General features: G+C 35.6%; 2 protein-coding genes across 7 annotated transcripts in view; one reads left to right on the plus strand and one right to left on the minus strand.

Moving 5' to 3' along the window:
* The window catches only part of METTL21A (methyltransferase 21A, HSPA lysine), a 93,389-nt gene that overhangs the window by 57,771 nt on the left and 23,101 nt on the right, over nucleotides 1–12,517 (minus strand). The window lies entirely within an intron of this gene.
* CREB1 (cAMP responsive element binding protein 1) overlaps nucleotides 1–12,517 on the plus strand; it is a 64,720-nt gene that overhangs the window by 48,290 nt on the left and 3,913 nt on the right. For 4 of the 6 annotated variants that reach the window (XM_081262289.1, XM_081262288.1, XM_081262290.1 and 1 more), the window contains one exon: nucleotides 11,015–12,069. In XM_081262289.1, the coding sequence (XP_081118415.1) occupies nucleotides 11,015–11,159 (145 nt within the window). In that variant the 3' untranslated portion in view covers nucleotides 11,160–12,069. Of the gene's footprint in view, nucleotides 1–11,014; nucleotides 12,070–12,517 lie in introns of those variants that run through there. The other 2 variants (XR_014018153.1, XR_014018154.1) reach the window with 2 other exon arrangements.

Consider the following 12,517-nt stretch of genomic DNA (forward strand, 5'->3'; position numbering starts at 1 on the left):
TCAGTTTGTAGCTTATTTTTCATTTTCTTAATACTGTCTTTTGTAGAAGAAAAGGTTTTCATTTTTATGAAATCCAGTTCATCAATGTTTTTTCTTTTATAAATCATGCTGTGGTATTGTATGTAAGAATTATTTACCTAATCCACAATCACACAGATTTTTCTCCTGTTCTTCCCTAAAAACATTATAGTTTTACATTTAGGCCCGTGATCACTTTTGAGTTGACTTTTATATGATATGCGAGGAATGTATCAAGATTCATTATTTATATATAGGTATCCATTTGTTCTGACACCATTTATTAAAAAGATTATTGAATTCCCTTTGCTCTTTTGTCAAAAATTAATGAACTGTTGATTGGGTCTCTTTCTGGGCTAACATCCTCACTGATCTGTGTTTCTATCCTTTCACCAGTTCCACATTCTCATGTTTATTACCACAGCATCATAGCAAGTCTCAAATTTGACTGTGGAGTCCTCCAACCCTGTTACTCTAGGATAGAATTGTTTGGATTTTCATATAAATTTAAAATCAGCTTGTTAGTATCTACAGAAAGCTTGCTTATATTTTGATTAGGATTGCCTTGAGTCTGTACATCAAATGGAGGAGAACTAATTCTTAACAATACTAAGTCTTAAGTAGTTCTGAGGTTTTTGCTTTTGTTTGGGGGCAGGTACTACTTGAAATGATACTCAACAGTTCATTGCTAGTATATAATAGAAATAAAATTGACTTTGAGAATATGGGAAAAACGAAATCCAGTTTCTTTTCCTTTTTTTTTTTTTTTGTACTGGGAAATGAACCCAGAGGCATTCAACCACTGAGCCACACTCCCAGCCCTTTTTTGTATTTTATTTAGAGACAGGTCCTCACTTTTGCTGAGGCTGGCTTTGGCTTTAAACTCTGATCCTCCTACCTCAGCCTTCCCAGCTGCTGGACTTATAGGCATACACCACTGCACCTGGCCAAACCTAGTTTCTGTATTCTCACTGAACATGTAAACATAGAAGACTGTTGTAGGGCTGGGGCTGTAGCTCAGTGGTAGAGCGCTTACCTAGTACATGTGAGGTACTTAGCACCACATAAAAATTAAAAAAAAAAAAAATGACTATTGTGACCAAAGTATGGAGATTGTTTTTCCCACAACACCAAGCAATCAACCTATTCTTCAGGGGACACAAGCTGGGTATCCTCTAATTCAGAAACAATTAAACAAAAAAGGGAATTGCATCTGATCCTGCAGATTGAGGGCTTAGTCCCACTAGACCTCTGCTTTACTTCACATTCTGATTGCAAGCTCTAGGTTATTTTTTTCTGTGATCTTAACCAACCTGCTATTAATCGGAGTTCCCATGACTCTTCTTGGTTTGAATTAATTTGCTAGAACAAAGGGAAACACGTTTACTATGTGTCACAAATGATATTTTACAGGATACAAGTAAACAGCCAGATGAAGAGATATGTAAGGCAAGGTCTAGAAAGGTCCCAGGTTCTTGTGGAGTGGGGGCATAATACCCTACAGGCAGCTTCCCTGTGTTAAGCTGTCCAGAAATTTCTCAACCAGTTTTTCTGTGTTTTTATGGAAGGTTCATTACTTAGATGTGATTGATTAAATCACTGGCCCTTGGTGATCTACTCAACCTTTACCCCTTTTTCCTCCTCTTGTCATGGGAGATGAGAAGTCTCTAGACAAGGGTACCAGGAGTTTCCAGAGCAGAGGAGGGAATTTAACTCATGACCAACAAGGTTCTTGGCATACATGATGAAAAAGAATTTCAGCTTGAGCTAGATAAAGGCATACACAAAGGTTTATTTAGAAAACAAATACACATTCAAGGGAGAATTCGGGCTGTCTCAAATGAGAAGCCTTGCCTTTGTGTGGGGATTCAATATTTATAGGGGACTAGAGGCGAGTGGGTCTATGTAATTTCCTACCAGTTTCCCCTGCATGTGTATATTCTCTTTTTTACAAGGGAATGAACCAAGGATCTGTTGCTCAAGATTTACAACCATGCTTTCTGCATCTCAGTGGTTCATGGATATTTCCTTTAAGTCTCAATGTATTATTCTTTATCCTAAATCCCTGTCTCACCCTGAGATTCAGGAATAGGGCTGAAAGTCCCAACCTTCTAATCCTACCCCGGTCTTTCTGGTCTTCATTCTGAAACTACATAGGGATTAACAAGCCATCTGTCAATTTATTAGCATACAAAACCTTATTCCATGGAGAATCCAAGGATTTTAGGAATTTTGCCAAAAGGAGGACCAAATAATCATATTGACCTTTTTTTTACCCTATGACCTTTCTAAATTTCATTAGTTCTAGGAGATTTGGGGGCGGGGGCAGAGGTGTGACTTATGCAGTCGAGGGGAGTCGAAATAAAGAATGTCCACATGCTTCTGCCCTTTTTAATGTTTTATACACTCAAATCACTTAATATAATTTCACTCTATACGTTCTTAAGAAAATGACAATCCTTAATCCTGGACAGTGCAATAGACATAATCAATTCAAGGCAAATAATTCTAAGTGAACTCTAAGTACTGCAAACACACTTAATCATGACAGATTATACAGATACTCCCTCTGCATGCTAAGCTCAAGTGCCAAATCTAGAGTCTCAGGTCTTAGGCCTTAAGTCCAGCAGATGCACACTCACTCAGACCACAGTGATCAGGTCAGGAACCGATGGAGTCTTCTCCTGGTGTGGAGTTGACAGCCAGTTGAGGAAACCATCATAAGGAGAAGTCGCCATTCTCACCAGGGTCAGGAGGCTGCTGTAGAGCTTCAGAGCAGTGAACACAATGCAGAGAGGATCAGGCAGATGATGAGAAGAGTTGGAATGTCCATGTCCTTCATCAGGCTCACCAGCCAGTGATATGCTTTACATGGATCTATCTGTAAGCTCTTATTTCTTTCCTTTTCCTCTCATTAGCATTCTGATGCTATTTGAAGTTGTTGTTCTGATTAAGACTAGGTTTTAGGCATACTTTGCGTTTCTGTTGGTCTCATAGGTATGGTCTTCTCTTGCTCATCCTTAAAGAAATAGGGCCTCACACATTCCCCAAACTGTATTCAGTACTCACCAATGCCCTAAGGCCAGTGGTGTTGCCCTGCCTGAGTGGATTAATCTTTTGTTCCAAAATAAAGATAAACTCCCTCCTACTCAGGGAAAGGGAGAGAAAAGGGAAATTGCATGGAAATGAAGGGAGACCCTCATTGCTATACAAAATTACATATAAGAGGTTGTGAGGGGAATGGGAAAATAAACAAGGAGAGAAATGAATTACAGTAGATGGGGTAGAGAGAGAAGATGGGAGGGGAGGGGAGGGGGGATAGTAGGGGATAGGAAAGGTAGCAGAATACAACAATTACTAATAGGGCATTATGTAAAATTGTGGATGTGTAACCGACGTGACTCTGCAATCTGCATTTGGGGTAAAATTGGGAGTTCATAACCCACTTCATCTAATGTATGAAATATGGTATGTCAAGAGCTTTGTAATGTTGTGAACAACCAATAAAAAAAAAAGAAGAATGAAAAAAAAGGAACACTAACTAAAAAAGAAAAAAGAAATACTTGATCTGTATTTAAATCGTAATAAGATTTGCAGTTGAAAAAGTAGAATCATCTACCCAAATTATAAAAAAAAAAAAAAAACTCCCTCCTACTCAAATGTTGTTCCACGGTGTGTGGACTCTTTGAGGTCTTTTCTATGAATGACTGATAGTGTGTTCATGGAGAAAAGACTTCAAGAGCACTCAGACTTCCCTAATTACTGGAATTTTAAAAGGTTTTAAATACTGTCCCACCAGCTTACACTCACTCTGGCCTTTATCAGATTTCCATCTTTTTTACGAGAAATGGTAAAAAATTCTTTTTACCATTGTCCAGTTGCCTCTATCCAAGATAAGTATGTTTTTGTCTCCTCCCTTCTCGAGGCATTGCCTCCTTAAATTTTGGATCAATTTGCTGTGTAGCCTTTGGTCTCTGATAGATTTGAAAACACTCATGAATTTGGTTCGTCCTTTTTCCCATGGTAAGAGTAGGATATCTTTCTTTTTGCTTCTCTACATCTTAGGGTAGAAGCCAGAACCAATATACCCATTTTTAAATTAATATAATAATTCATGTGGATGAAGACTGTAAAAACCTATAAATATTTAAAGGCAAACAAGAAAAAGCACATAGCAAGGAAGGATTGAAGATGCTGAAAGAGGAGTAAATAAGATAAGAATATCTTATAGAAGCAAAGAACTTTTTTCTAAAAGTATGTATAAATCAGTTTCAGAATTTACAGGCCATCTGTTTGCATAAATTCTTAGAATCACAAAATCCTATTTTTGTACTAGAAGAGACATCAGAGGTCACTTTGATCTGCACACTGAGTCCCTACACCAGTTCCTTGGGTAGGTTCTTTCGTTCTCTTGCTCTTAAAATATCTTGATAGAAAGTTTCAAGAAGCTTTAATTTAAGTGGCCGTCTTCAATTTTAAAATTTTATTTTTCATTTGAATATTGTATTCTCCTTTGAGATATAGTATTTAATATTAAAATGCCTTCCACCTCATCAATTAAAATTAATGCTTTAGAATGATTTACCGTATTTATGCTTTGCATGTACCTAACAAAGCTAACCTATACCTTAGTTTGGGATGTGTTGATGAGTTTGTTTTATTTTTTCTTTATTTTTAAACAGATGGGAAAGCAGTTCTTGAATGGGGAAGGACCCACTAGAAACTACTCAACTAGTTAGTGTCAAAGCCAGGATCTGAATCCAGAATTTCTGATCCTCAGTTCAGAACTCTTGCTAGTATACTATATTGTATTAAATGTGTATCCAAGTTTGTTTATTTTAAATGATGATTAACTTGAGCATCATTCTATACATTGGTGTTATTAGAAATACATTTAGTATTTCTCCCAGCCCAAAAGAGAGTCAAGTTTAGGACTGCTATGTGGAATTTCTCTTTGGAGGAGGACCTCAGTTCACATTAGTATATGGAAAGGATCCAAGAGGTCTTGCAAAAAGAAGTAAGTTAATTTCCTTGCCCAATGTTTCATGTTTCTTTTGAGGAATATATACTTGAATCTTTCACAATATTGCAGTATATGATTATAGTAGAAAAAGGTTGGAGGTACTAATCTGTAGGATCATATTAATTTAGCTTTGGAAACTAACAAGTAGATATAGCATTCATATGGGCAATTCAACTCGTAGACTGTACATTGTCAGGTAATGGAGGAGAGAAAGCAAGAGAAAAAAGACTAGTCAGTCGTGATTGAAATTAAACTTGTGAATACGCATACAGCCTACATGTTCTCTGAGTGTTAGAATTCACCAAATAGAGAGCATCCAAATTGACCTCTAAATCATTCCCACTATCATCCTTTTTAGATCTCAGCTTTCCTCTAGCCCCAAAGCACCTCTTGACTTGTTTTTTTCAGTATTCATAGGAATGTTGGACCATTTTTAATCCATTTCCAAACAACTTTTCTCAAATGGCCAAGTGATACAGTAGATTATGTGCATGCCTCTCATGAAAAAAAGAAACATTATATGCAGCACTCCCCATTAACATTGATGTAATTATCCTACTATTTGAGTTATGTAGAAATAGTAGGTAACGTTTTAACAATACAATAATATTTCATGTACTTTATATATGTTAACATTTATTTCTCATAAACCTTTCTTTTGGCGGGGGGGTGTTGGGGATTGAACCCATGGCCTTGTGCAAGGCAAGCACTCTACCAACTGAGCTGTAGGCCCAACCACTTCATGAACCTTTTGAGTTTTCATCTGGTTAAATAATTTACATCTGCCTTATATAACTGGTAAGGGATAGAAACCTCTTATACCCAGGAATCTGCCACTGAAGATATTATTAACTAATACACTTATCTTGCCCATGTTGTAAATGATTGATTATAAATTGTTGTTTTTCATATTTTAAAGAGTTAAAATCTTTTTGCTTTTAACTAATATTCATTAAAAAATAAGTACCTACCTTTCACTCATCCTACTAGACTGAGGATATAAAAAATAAGAGGGCCTTTGACCACATAGAGCTAAAAAAGAGTTTACTAGTTTATGGTTATCAGTTTATTAAATAATAGTTTTCTTGTCAATCTATTAGATTTTTTAATAATTTTTAATTGTGGTTAAAAATATATAACATGATAAAGAATTTAACATCCTATTTTTAAGTGTATAATTAAGTAGGGTTAGGTATATTCTCATATATACAACAGATAGTCAGAAGTGGAATTGCTGAATCACATGACACATTCTTTTTGTAATTTTCAAGAAACCCTCTTCATAGCAGCTGTCCTGTTTTACATTCCCAACAAAAGTCCAAAAGTATTCCAGTTTTTTCATGTCCACAATAGGTGTTTTCAGATGGTGGAAAGAAGTGGTAGTTGTCTTTGATGATAGCCATCCTAATGTCTGTGAGATAATTGTGGTTTTTATTTGCATATCCCTATAGATTAGTTGATGTTGAACATCTTTTCATGTTTATTGGCCATTTTTTTACCTGCATTGGAGAAATATCTATTCAAGTCCTAAGCCCATTTTTTATTTTATTTTTTTAGTTGGTCTAATTAATAACACATGACAATAGAGTGCATTTTGACACATCTTATATAAATGGAGTATAACTTCTCATTCTAATGTTATACATGATGTGGAGGAGTTACACCAGTTCTGTGTAATCCATATATGCACATAGGGTAAAAATGTCCAGTTGATTCTACTATCCTTCTATCCACATATACCCTCTCCTCCTTTCACTCCCTTCTGTCTAATCCAAAGTACCTCTATTCTTCTCCATCACCATTCCACCCCGCCTTATTGTGAATTAGCATCTACATATCAGAGAAAACATTCAGCCTTTGATTTTGGGGGATTGGCTTATTTTGCTTAGCATTATGTTCTCCAGTTCCATCCATTTACTGGTAAATGTCATAATTTCGTTCTCCTTTATGGCTAATATTCCACTGTGTATATATACCACATTTTCTTTATCCATTCATCTGTTGAAGAACACTGTGTTGGTTCCATAGTTCTCTATTGTGAATTGAGCTGCTATAAACATTGATGTGGCTGTGTCATTTTATGCTGACTTTAAGTCCTTTGGGTATAAACTGAGGAGTGGAATGACTGGGTTGAATAGTGGTTCCATTCCAAGTTTTCTGAGGAACCTCCATACTGCTTTTGTAGTGGTTGCACCAGTTTGCAGCCCCACCAGCATGTGTGGGTGTACCTTTTTCCCCACGTCCTCACCAACTTGTATTGTTGCTTCTATTATTGATAATTGCCATTACTAAAGATGTTGAACATTTTTTAATATATTTGTTGATTGATTATATTTCTTCTGATAACATCTTGGAGATTAATGCTCTATTAGAGGTACATGTGTAAAGGTTTTCTCTCATTCTGTAGGCTCTCTCTTCATTGTTTCCTTTGCTGTGAAGATGATTTTTAGTTTGATTTCATCCCATTATTGATTTTTTATTTTACTTCTTGTGCTTTAGGGGTCTTGTTAAGGAAGTCAGTTCCTAAGCTGACAAGATTTGGGCCTACTTTTTCTTCTATTAGGCGCAGGGTCTCTGTTCTAGAGTCTTAAGTCTTTGTGCAGGATGAGAGATAGGGGTTTGATTTCATTTTGCTACATTTGGATTTTCAGTTTTCCCAACACCATTTGTTGAAGCGGCTATCTTTTCTCCAGTGTATGTTTTTGGTGCCTTTGTCTAGTATGAGATAACTGTATTTGTGTGGGTTTGTCTCTGCTTCCTGCCTGTTATGGCCTGAACAGTTTTCCTCTTCTATGCCCTATTCTATTCTGTACCATTGGTCTACCACTTGTTTTGGTGCCCACATGCCTTTTTTGTTACTATGGCCTAAGCCCATTTTTTAATCTAGTTATTTTGTTGTTGAGTTGTGGAAGTTCTTTATATATTATGGGTATTATTCCCACATCAAATACATGATTTGTAAATATTTTATTTCAGTTCATAGGTTGCCTTTTCATTGTTTTGTGTGCTTATAGGTACAGAATTTTTTGCTTATGCTTTCAATATCATATCTAAGAAATCACTGACAAGTCCAATTTCAGAAAGGTTTTCCCCTAGAAGTCTTATAGTTTTAGGTGTTAAGTTTAAGTCTTTGGTACATTTTGTGTTATTTTTGTATAAGGTAGGGGAAGAATCTCATTCTTTTTACATGTTGATAACCAGTTTTCCCAACATCACTTATGGAAGAGATGTTCTTTTTTTTTAAACATTTTTATTAGTGCATTATAGTTTTTATAGCTATAACCAATATATCCAGTAAGAACCTGGAAGGTTCAAAATTCAAAGAGTTCTTGCCAATGAACGCTTCAACCTAGAAGAATGAAATTTGGGCAGCCAAGGGTAACTGGTATACCCATCTTTCCTGCCAAGTATCAACAAGATCGGGTGAAAAAATATTTGCTGAGATTCTAATCAACTCCAAGTTCTGTGGAAGCTCTGCAAACGCTTTCAAATGAAAGTGTATTTTCCATGGTCTCCATGGACTCCATAACCGTGGGCTCAAGGTGAGACCGCTCCCCATAGCAGAAGGGCATGGCAGAGGAAAACTGTTCAGGCCATAACAGGCAGGAAGCAGAGAGAGAACTTGCTTACCCGGGACAAAATATAAATCCCAAAGGCATATCTCCAGTGACCCATTTCCTCCAGTTACACCCTACTTGCCTGCAGTTACCGATTAGGCCACAGCTCTTGTAATCTAATTGCTTTGCCTCTGAACATTCTTGCATTGTCTTACCCATGAGTTTTGGGGGGACACCTCATATCTAAACCATAACACAGTTATATATAATAGCAGAGTTCATTTTGACATATTCATAAATGCTTTAACATGTTTTACTGCATTTCAGTCACCGGTACTTCCCTTTTCCCTCCTCTCCTTCCTCCCCTAATCCCCTTCCTCTACTTCATTGGTCTTCCTTCTGTTTTATTTTTAATTGGTGCATTATAGTTATATAAAAGTGGAAGGAATTATGATATATTCCTACATGCACATAGCATAATTTAGTCTACCTCCCCAGTTCTTCCCCTTTTCCCTCCACCTTTGTCCCCCACCCCTGCTTTATTGATCTCCCTTATATTTTCAAGAGATCCTTTTTTTAAATTACTTTTTTCTTTCTAGCTTTCCCATATGAGAGAAAACATTGGACCCTTGACTGGGTCTGGTTTACTTCACACAGCATGATGTTCTCCAGCTCCATACATTTTCCTGTAAATGACATTGTTTATTTTTTTTATGGCTGAGTAAAACTCCATTGTATGTATGTACCACATTTTCTGTATCCATTCATCTGCTAGGCTTGTTCCATGGCTATTTTGAATTGTGCTTCTATAAGCATTGGTGTACATGTATCACTGTAATATGTTGACTTTAGGTTTTTTTGGATAAATAACCAAGGAGTAGGATACCTGCCTGATATGGTGATTTCATTTCTAGTCTTTTGAGGAATCTCCAAAGTGCTTTCAATAATTTTTTTGCAGTCCCACCAACAATGTGTAAGTGTACCTTCCCTCTGCATCCTCACCAGCAATTGTTATTTGTATTCTTAATGATTACAATTCTAACTGGAGAGATGAAATCTCAGTAGTTTTGATTTGCATCTTCCTGATTGGTAAGGAGATTGACCATTTTTTCATATATTTGTTAGCCATTTGTATTTTTTTTTCTTTTGAGAAGTGCCTTTTTAGATATTTTGTCCATTTGTTTAGTATTTATTAGTTTGTCTGGTTAAGTTTCTTTTAGTTCTTTGTATATTTATTCTAAGTAATAATCCCCTATCAGGAGAGTACCTGGCAGATTATCTTTTATTCTGTAGGCTCTCTCTTAATGCTATTCTTTCCTTTGCTGTGCAGAAGCTTTTAATTTAGTGCCATCCCACTTATTAATTCTTGGTTTTATTTCTGAAGCGTTAGGAGTTTCATTAATCAGCACTTACAAAATAAGTATGTTGGAGTTCTAGCATTTCCATTGTTTCTGGTGTACTCCCTAGGTCTTTCCTTGATACGCTGAGTAGATTTTTGTATAGGGTGGGAGGGATCTAGTTTCATTCTTCTTCAGATCAGTTTTCTCAGCACCATTTGTTTAAAAGGCTATCTTTTCTCCAGCATATGGCTTTGACATCTTTGTCATGGACCATATGACTGTATGAGGATTTTAGATCTGTTTTTATGCCAGTACCTTGCTGTTTTTATGACTGTAGCTCTATAGAATAATTTGAGATCAGGTATTGTGATTCATCCAGCTTTGCTGTTGTTGCACAGGATTACTTTGGCTATTCTGGGTCTTTAATTCTTCCATATGTATTTTAGAACTGTTGATTCCAGTGTCATTGTTGTTTTTGTTTGTTTGGTTTTTGTGGTGCTGGGAATTGAACACAGGGCCTTGTGCATTCGAGGCAAGCACTTTACCAACTGAACTATACCCAGCCTCATCATTGGTATTTTGATGGGAACCTAATGGAATCTGTAATCTGTAGATTGCTTTTGGTAATATGGCCATTTTGATGATATTAATTCTTATCCATGAACATTGTAGGTCTTTCCATCTTAAAGAGACTCTATTAGATTTTTCTAAATGCCCTGAAATTATCAGTTTATAAGATTTTCTATTTAAAGAATTTTGCTTCAGTATATCTTAGTTATTACTGATATGGATACAATGTCAAGTTTACAGGTATGATAGGCATTTTAATAAATACTAAGATGCAGCTTTTAAGTGATCACTTAACTTTTACTTAAGGAGTTTTCATGTTTGTTTTTTAATCAGCCTTCCATATAGAATATTAAAATTTGATATAAGGAAATTGCAAAGTCATTCTGTATCTTTCAGACACCTAATACACATTAAAATGTTTTGAACTGTTTTTCTAAAAATAAAGCAATCTAAAATAAATGATATGAAAATCATGTATAATTTTTCCCATTCTTTTTTCTTTGTAGGGAAGCAGCACGAGAGTGTCGTAGAAAGAAGAAAGAATATGTGAAATGTTTAGAAAACAGAGTGGCAGTGCTTGAAAACCAAAACAAGACACTAATTGAGGAGCTAAAAGCACTTAAGGACCTTTACTGCCACAAATCAGATTAATTTGGGATTTAAATTTTCACCTGTTAAGGTGGAAAATGGACTGGATTGGCCACAACCAGAAAGACAAAAATAAACATTTTATTTTCTAAACATTTCTTTTTTTCTATGCGCAAAACTGCCTGAAAGCAACTACAGAATTTCATTCATTTGTGCTTTTGCATTAAACTGTGAATGTTCCGACACCTGCCTCCACTTCTCCCCTCAAGAAATTTGCAGCGCCAGGAATCATGAAGAGACTTCTGCTTTTCAACTCCCACCCTCCTCAAGAAGTAATAATTTGTTTACTTGTAAATTGATGGGGGAAATGAGGAAAATGAAATCTTTTTTTAAATGATTTCAATTTTAAATGATTTCAAGGTTTGTGCTGAGCTCCTTGATTGCCTTAGGGACAGAATTTCCCCAGCCTCTTTGAGCTGAAGTAATGTGTGGGCCGCATGCATAAAGTAAGTAAGTTGCAATGAGGAAGTGTTGGTTGCCAAATTGACATGTTTTCACATTTTCATTGTAAATTATGTAAAATTGTTAAAAGATACACCCTCTAAAAAAGAATTTTAGTATGGTGTTGAAGAAATTAGGAATGAATTCGGAGTACTTTCTCTGTATGTTCTTTTCTTCAGTATACGGAAAAGTTGTCCTTGGTTCTTAAAAAACATTCTGTATTTAACGACAGCTCTTTCCTAGGGCAGTTGTTGCTTCTTAATCCAGTTCTGGGTGTGTTCAGCATTTTTGAATACATTAAAAGAAGTAAGCAACTGAACGAAAAAGCATGTCATTTGAATTTTAAATTAAATCAAAGTAAATAAAAGTACAAAGCTTATTTTAGTATTAAATCTTAGTAAAAAGATGCCGGCTAGTAAACCATCCCTTGAGTTATATAACAAGGTTTCTAAATAAAAGTTTTTGTCCTCGCCTTCAAAAATATTTATATTGTCACTCATTTACTTAAAAAGATATTTCTAATTTGCTGCTGCCCCTTGCACTTACATTGTACCACCAAAAGAAAAGCCTTCAAGATGTTAAAGAAAACAAAGTGATGTATATTTATGTGTTATAGAAAAATACTGATTTTTAAATCTTTTCCAGATTCACATACTTTTATCAGAGAACCTCTAGTGAATTTTTTAAGTGAAGAAGTGATAAGGATATGGTTCTAAGAAGTACAGTGTTAGATGTGCACAAGGAAAGTAATTTTCCTCAGAATCTACAGTACTATAATATTTGGACTATCATTCTTACAAAACATTTGTTTTCTTCTTAAAAGGGTAGTTATGTTTTATGTTTCCAATATGCTGTATAGCCTTTGTCAGTTATAAAGGAGCTACCTATTTTAATTTCTGGCTATAACAGTCTGTATTTGT

The sequence above is a fragment of the Spermophilus citellus genome, assembly GCF_964194105.1.
Source record: "Spermophilus citellus genome assembly, chromosome: 11".
In the NCBI taxonomy this organism is placed as follows: Eukaryota; Metazoa; Chordata; class Mammalia; order Rodentia; family Sciuridae; genus Spermophilus; species Spermophilus citellus.